This window comes from Hipposideros armiger, unplaced genomic scaffold, assembly GCF_001890085.2.
Source record: "Hipposideros armiger isolate ML-2016 unplaced genomic scaffold, ASM189008v1 scaffold_755, whole genome shotgun sequence".
NCBI lineage: Eukaryota > Metazoa > Chordata > Mammalia > Chiroptera > Hipposideridae > Hipposideros > Hipposideros armiger.
In genome coordinates, this window is record NW_017732105.1 from 813,684 (window position 1) to 822,306 (window position 8,623).

Here is an 8,623-nt window from a genome sequence, read left to right on the forward strand (position 1 = left end):
CTTAGCTGTAGAGGGCAGTGTCACTGGCCCTCATGTGGGATCTGAACCGGGGCCCTCTGGTGTCCCAAGCCAGCTCTTAACCAATGTACCACTCGGCCGGCCCTAAAATGAATATTAAAATATCAACTATGTCCAGCATTCTTTTGGGGACTAAAAAAAAAAAATCAACTATGTTTTTATATACTAGCAATCAACACATAAAAAGTGAAATTTAAAATATACCATTACAACAGCACTAAAATTTAACAAAGATGAATAAGACATCTATACTGACAACCACAAAATATATCTGGGGGAAATTTTTGAAGACCTAAGGAAATAAAGATATATTCATACAATGTTTGTGAGCAGGAAAGACCCAATATTATTATGCCACCAATTCTTCCCAAATTAATCTATAGATTCAATTCAACCTCTATCAAAATCTCAATAGCTTTTTCTGAAAATTAACAAGGTGGTTCTAAAATGTATCTAGAAATGCAACGGATTTAAAATGACAAGATAATGTTTAACAAACAGGATTGTGACTCCTGGATATCAAGATATACTAGAAAGCTAGAAGATATTTCACTCTGGATCATTTTAGGTCAAGTTCCTAAACTATTGGGTTGTCAGAATAGTCATGACACATTTTTGCAATGGAAAACATAAAAAAAATACGTCATGACTTTTCCAACAATCCAATAGTTACCATTGTCAGACAGCCCTAAACCCATCGGTCTCTAACTTATAGCCAGAGGTGGGGTCAGTCCCATCACATGGAATTGTATATACACGATGGGAGAAGATGGACTAGTTACTCGTATTGGCCAGATAGCCACAATGTCTACTGTAAAAACCTCCACATACATAATATTTTTCATGGACCGGAACCTTGATAAGTTAAGAGTTTGACAGGCACAGAGGGCATAAATCTCTAGATAGAACTGCTTGCACAGATACAAAAATGTAATATTATGTTATACACTGGCTCATCAGGAAGTTTTATGTGATGGAGCCTCTGGATGTGTGAATGAAAAGGTTGGAAATTAAAAAAAAGGGTAGAAATGGCCAGGTGATGAGGAACCTTGAGTTCTATTGAAAAGTGTTTAGACTTCATCCTATAGAATTAGATAAACAAATGTAGTTTTCAAACAGAGGCAGGATAACCTGGAAGAGGGAGAGGCTGAGATAGAAACACAACAGGAAGCTGTTGAGAGTTTGCATGAGAGAAATGATGAGGTACTTGTCTAAGTCGTTTGAGGAAACCAGCTGACAGTGCTAAGGAGTGCTAAACCCCCTACCTAGCCCTTTCCATGCCTGATTTCATTGAATGCTTACAAGACTCACTGGAGAAAGTTCTGTTTCTTAATTTTATAGACGAGGAAACAGGGGTGGAGGGATTAGGGAATTTACCCAGAGTCACACAGCTACTAAGTCACAGTGTGTTTTCACCCAGGCCAGGTGATTCCAGAGCCTGTACTCTTTAAACACGATGCTACATGGCTGAATATCCAGGGACCTATACGGGTTTAATCATTAGGCTTTTGTTATGGCTGGGATGTTGCTTCCATGAAATATCACTACCACAATTCTCTTCTTCCTTTAGTTATCCTTTTATTTTCTTCACTGGCTCCTCTTGATTATGAAACTCGTTTCTACTCTGTCTTTTCTAAACACTTAATTACTCTTTTGGAGTTTGTTTTTCCTAATGGCATCATCTATCAACCTTTATGTTGATTTGACCCAAATCTCTTATTTCCAGTTTCAATTTCTCAATCACACTCCCAAAGGTCGTCACCTAAAACCCATGTTTAAAATTAAACTCATATTTTACTTTCTCTAGACGCTTTCTATTAATAGCAAAACTAACTGGTCTTCTGGGCTTTCAGAGAACATTTGACCCTCAAATTCCTTCACCTTTCACACCCTATCAGGCAACCAGTCCAGTCAATTCTTTACCATTGATTCATCTCCTTCGCTTCCTAATTTTTACTCCCACCTTTGTGTTAGCTCTCTGTGTCTCTTGCCTGAATTACTGCATTTGTTTCCTAACATGTCCCCCTGCATTTCATCTCCCATATAATCTACCCTATGCTAGAAAAAACTCTTACACACTGATTTCATAATTTGCTTGCCTCATTCAAGAACTCCTGATTGTTCTCTATCACCTAATAAATCAAGATTACTGAATCAACTCTAACCCATTCTCTACCTAAATCTGAAGGCCCTGCATTGCCCAGTTTCACTTATTTTAATCAAATTATAACTCCTCTGAAATTGGAACTCTTCACTCCAGTCAATTATCTTGTTACTATCATCTCTTTTACCAACATTCTCTGTATGTACACACACACCATGCTCCTTCCCATCTGATCTATTGCTAATCCTGCTCCCGGGGCCTAAAATGCCTCCTGCTGTTGTTCCAGGTCCATATCTCAAGTGACTCTTTCACTCATGGCTCCAAAACAAAGTTACATTCTATTCCAACTTTTTCTGCTTACTGCCATTGCCGAAGAAGTATCTGTCATTATAACTTCCAAATGTCTGTGTTAAATGATGCAACACATTATGAGGTTAATATATAAAGCTATTCTATTTACTAGTTCAGATATACATCCTATTTTCCCAATAGGATAATGAGCTCTGACGTTCAGTTTAAAATTTTGTCTTCTACTTTTTCATATTGATAACGCCAGTGATGATACTCAATAAATTTCTGTTCCTGGTTGAATCTATAAACATGTGTATTTTTTTTATAATGTATACCTGTAAACTTAGTAGTTTTTCTGAATCATAGTAGAATAGTTACTGTTCTCTCATTTTAAGGAGCTGTTTCCTTTACAGAGTTGAAAATGCAAATATCCCCAAATGTTTAAGACATTCTGCTTTGTATATTCAAACTATACTAAAGTTATACCTTTTAGGGTAATATTTTTAATTATTCTGGGGGAAGAAAAGAAAGCCCCTGAAGGCTAACAGTTTGAAATTGAACAGGACACCGTTGGGAAGGGAGAGGGTCATGGGTCATCGTCAAACAGACAAAAAACAATGGAGACGATTGTGCCTGAAGATGGTGTATTTTTTTCACGAGACAGTGTGTTGACAGTTTCCTTCCTCTTGGGTCATTGTTGTCTGCTAAATGATCTGTGACAGCAAATTGATCACAAGCTTTTTCATGCAGAAGATATAATGCAGCCTTTCATTTTGTTACCTCCGTTGCCAAATGCCGAAGCATTTCTTTGGGAAATTAATGTTAGTTTAGTATATCATTTAGTAGTGTAAGGCATTGCATGTAGCTCTGGAAGCAATAATAGTAGTGATTAATTTATCTTCACCAAGTTTCAGATTTCTACTTAAATGTGATTGCAAAAGCAATAACACATTTGAAAAATGTTAGTCTGAAAATTAGGTGTCTGTAATTATCATTTAAATAAATGAATGCAATAACACATTTCAATATTGCCCCATTCACTTCACAATTTAGTCAAATATTTACTTTAAGATATATATATAAAAATTAGTGCTAGTATGCTTGTTCTAACTGAAAAGTTGCTTCTTTCTCGAAAGAGGTAGCAACTTAGACTGGGAAACAGACATAGGGTCTTTTACATTTGATGTTTAAACATCTAAGCCAGTCAGTTGGTGATTTCACATGTCTGAAAAATATTTCAAAGTAATGTTTTATTTGTAGGTTGCTGAGAATCTCTACATGCAAAAAGTATGTAGGAAAAAAAAAAGGAAACACAATTATTTAAGAGACAGTTTCACAGTTCTTGTTTAATATTTTAAAGCTTTTTTTGCTTTCCCATTAGGACATAGTAATATTAGCACAGGGAAGGAAAAATGCAGGCGGGAATAGTAGAAAAGAGCTGTTTTCCTGTTTTCTGTGTAAAAATTAAACTAATCTCAATTCTGATTTTTTCCTTCTCATAATAAAAAGGAAGTAAAGGTGATTTTATTATCATTTGTCATAGAAAATAAGAAAATTGTATATTGTGTGTAGTAAGAAAATACACAGGTATGAACCTTTTCTTGAAGTGCCTTTTTAATGTTGGCCATGAAAGGCAGATATCTAAACTTATGGGGTTTTTTTTATACTATACACATGGGTGCACATTTACATTTATTATGGAAAATGGGACAGATTTTCTTTCCTATTTTTATTTGTATGTATTAGTGGAGGAATTCATATGTTAGATTTGTTAAAAAAGGAAAATCAGTTTCCTGTCTTATAAAAAGATATTGTTATCTGAAACAGTCCACTCTGGTAAAATAATTTTACAAAGCAAACTTGCAAACTACTCATTGTCTGATTTTAATTTATATTTTCAGATCAATTAAAGTTTCATTTGATGATTATTATAAGACATGGTCTGAAATCGCTACATCAAAAGCTGCAGAACTTTACAGAACTCCATGTAAGGTGATTTAGCCTTATTCCGTGTCCTTTTGGTATTATTACAATTAATATATAACTAATCTCTTAATTATTCTTAGCTTGCCTTGCTTTGAAAGACTAATTGACATATATTTGCAACTTAAGAATGATAAACTTCTTTGTTGGCTCAATATACCAATCATTCAACAACTATTAATTTAGTTCCTCTTTTGTATAGAGCCCTGAACTGAAGTCTGATTAAAAGCCAGAAGGAAAGATAGGCAATTGAAGGAATAAAAGATGAAGTTCTCAGTCTTATGAGGTTTACTTTACTCCCTTCACCCCAGAAAGAAGCCTGCATAGCAGGAGGAACCTTTTTGATTCTAAAAATAATTATCCTCAAAACCAGTAGAAAGACAGCATATACACCTAAGACTTGCAATTATATCAAACTAAGGAAAAATTATCAGTTGCCGTCATACATTAGGAATTAAAAAGACAGAAGGGGAAAGTTGGATGACTTTCTGGTCCCGTTTAATCAAGTATTTAGAGTACTATTTGGATCAAAGCAGGTTATTCAGTCTATACACACCTTTGCCTTGAAATACGACTTTGCCTCAGCTATCCTGCTGAAATGATGCATTCTGAAGTTGCCAGTGACTTCCTAATTCCCCGGTAAAGTGATAACTGTTTAGTCTGTATCTTAACTTGCACACTCCTCAGCTATGCCCTCCTTGAATTAGATGACACCATACATCCATGGTTTTCCTCCTCCCTCCTTTAGTGCTCCTCTGCCTCTTTCCTTAGCAAAAACTCCCCACTCTCTCTGATAGAGGTCATTCACCACTGTGGATTTCCTTAGCCTACCTTTCAGTAATTCCTAAAGCCTCGTCTCTAGCCAAGCTCTCTCCTGAATTCTCCGTGCATATTTACAGCTGTGCATCGGACATCTAACATGGGTTACAAGCATCTCAAACTTAAGCTGTCCCAATGCGAACTCATTATCTTGCCTTAAAACCTATCTTCCCTCCTTTATTACCTCTCTTGGTTTGTGGTAAATAACCATTGCATTTACTTGCCTAACCCAGAATCACAGAATTTTCCTAGACCTCTTTATCTCCCTCATTAAGCCTTGTTGATTTTATCTCCTACAACATCATGAACGTTTTCCCTCCACTCCACCCCATGACCACTGCCTTACTTTGTGGCCTCATCAGATTTCATCTCATCATTTTAATGGTCTCGTAATTGGTTTCAAAAGAACAAAATAGCACATGCAAAAAAGTTTCCCGTTTTAAGGCACTAATTACAGCAAAAAGCAGTACTAAGCTTACCGAGTATTTTAAAAAGTAAGTTAAACCAATAACTTCTAAGAAATTACATGTTTTTTTCTGGATGTGGATTATTAATTATTTTGTGATTACACATTACTTTCCTTACTCACTCATGGATTAGTGGTTAAGAAAAATAACTTAAGGCGCTTTAAGAAACACAGTATTTAATGACTCTATTAGTATAAAGAATTTTATTATTTGTGATACCAGAGTACATGAATGTTGACTTCATTTCAAAGATTTGTGGTTGGGTGCTGCTTAGTCAATTCAGCAAGCACATCTTGCGTACCTATTATGTGTGAGGGACTGAGCAACTCAGATAGGTTCCAGGAAGCAATAATCCTTAACAAATGCAGTGTCGGGAAGCAATGAACACGTTCTAGGGAACCACTCAAGCATCCAACTCCTTCAGCCAAAAACCAAACCGGATGGCATAGAATGGTGCTTTATGGGATAACATGTAAATATATGAGGCACTTAGAGACTCCAAACTGCTACAAAAAAAAAAAGAAGAAGAAGCACATGCGAAAACTTACTGAAATTTGGAAGTGATTGTCTTGCAATAAAGAACAATTAAAAACGGGAGGAAATAATGAAGCACCACTAACTAGTTTCCTCTTCAAAAGAGTTTGATACCAAGATGTTTCATTTGTTCCTTGTTTCTACATCTGTCACGAACCTAGTATGTAATTCATTCCTCTTTGCAAAAGCAATAGCTGGTAATGGTTACCTCTAGCCCAAAAGAATTCTGAGACTTTGATTCTAGCCCTTGGTGCAATATTTCACAATTACCCTGCTTCTTCCCCCCAGGGATTGGTTATAAGAATGTTTCAAGAGCTTTCCTTCAATAATAACCAGCACTTAATTAAAAAAAAAAATGTAAACCTTACATTTGCTGCTGGCCATTTTGTCTTTGGATAATTCAGCTGGATGAGATCCAATACTATCTTTTTTTTAATGGCTTAATTTCCTGGCAATAATAAAGATATGAAGCCTTTAGATTATAGAATGATTCTTCAACTACTCAGAAATAAAAGGGAAACTTTTAATAACTTCATTTTCTGCAGTTACATTCTTATCATTGGGAAGATTGTCAAGCTCTTGTGCATATTTTTAAAAGCTTTTTATTTTATGAATAGTGATGAGCGGTTATAGTTTGATTTGGGGTAATAACTCTTTTCCATATCTTTGTGTCGCAAATCTATCTCTAGTCCTGTGTATTCTTGTATAATACAGTTTACAGAGTATTCTCTGTGTTAGGTTTTTTTAATCATCCCAATCTTATTTTTTTATTCATTTATCAACCGATATTCATTAAATATCTAATATGTGTCATGCACAGTGGTTTATCAACCCTATGAGCTAGGCATTATTATTATTATTATTATTATTATTATTACTGTTTTACAAATGAGAAAACCAAGACCAAGGGGAGCTCAATAATTTATCTAAGGTCACACATGTAAGAGGGAATATCATATATTGGCAAAGGGTGCAAATTCTGGAGTCAGATTGCCTGGGTGTAACCTTGTCTCTGCCCTTTACTAGCTATGTGACCTTGGGTAAGTTTCTTAGCCTCTCTGCATCTGGTTCCCTCAGCTATAAGATGAGAATAATTACAGCACATCCCTAATAGGCTGAAGCACTTACAACAGCGCTTAGCACACAGTGACTACTCAGTAAGTGTGGCTATTATTAATCACTACAAATAAACTGAGGTCCAAGGACTTGAACGAGGTCCTCTGGACTCCACATTTGTTGCTTTCTATCATACTACACTGCCTTTATAATGTGACATAAAATTGTTGTTTCCTTATAACCTGAGATTTAAATTCAGACTCTGAAGTACACGCAGTACATTTTTCAATAATTGTAATTATTAGTTCACGATCACAGGCAATCATGTGGGAAAATGTACTGATGATCCACTGTTCTCTGTCCATCACTACAGAATGGCACATAAAAAGTTTGGCAGAGAACAAACCACTACATCTGGTTGTGGGCAACAGCACCTTAACGACAGAATATGCTCCCCATAAGGAAATGTTTATGTTAGAGGAAAAGAATTCCTTCAGACCAGTGTACCCTGTAATAGTGAGCGGAGGCTTCCTGATGTTTGCTGTCATCAAGACAGACCAAACAGCCTGAAGCGTCCTGGGGATGCTTGCTTTCACCCTAGGAGACTTTCATTCTTTGAGCCTTTGAGCCAGCAATAAGGGCAAGTGTCTCCAAACTGCATTTAGATGCGAGAGGCAGTATTGTCTCATTCTGATCCATGGTTCTCAGTTTTGACTGCTCATTAGAACCACCAGAGGAGCTTGTAAAAATTCCCATGTAAAGGGCACACCCTCAGACCAATTACATCAGGATCTCTGGGAGCAGGACCAGGCAGCAGTAGTTTTTAAAGCTCCCCAGGTGATTGAAATGTGCAGCCTAGGTTGAAAAGGCTCTAGTGCAGCGGTTCTCAATCTTTCACAGGGGTCGCCTAAGACCATTGGAAAACACATATTTTCAATGGTCTTAGGAACCGAGACACTGCTGCTCTATCTGTCTCCAGGCCCACATGCAGATACGCCCACATGCAGATACGCCCACATACGAGTACCCGGCAACCCCTGTGAAAGGGTCGTTTAACCCCCAAAGGGGTCGTGACCCACAGGTTGAGAACCACTGCTCTAGTGGGAAGAGCGTGATGTCAGAAGTTAGGGACTCCTTAGCCCTGTACTAGTTTGCCACATGCAGTTCAGTGAATTCAGGTTAGGCATTTAACTCTTTGTACCTATTTTGTCATTTCTATTCATTGATTAAAAAAATACTTCTGAGGGCCTGCGGAGTGGCGCGATGGTTAAGAACTCGCTTGGGATGCCAGAGGGCCCCGGTTCGGATCCCACATATGAGGGCCAGTGACACTGCCCTCCACAGCTAAGAT

At 37.0% G+C, this 8,623-nt stretch overlaps 1 protein-coding gene across 1 annotated transcript in view; it reads left to right on the plus strand.

The window, feature by feature from the left end:
- UBE2U (ubiquitin conjugating enzyme E2 U) overlaps nt 1-8,623 on the plus strand; it is a 41,662-nt gene that overhangs the window by 29,778 nt on the left and 3,261 nt on the right. The window contains exon 7 of the mRNA XM_019628198.1: nt 4,315-4,400. Coding sequence (XP_019483743.1) covers nt 4,315-4,400 — 86 coding nt within the window. The remainder of the gene's footprint in view (nt 1-4,314; nt 4,401-8,623) is intronic.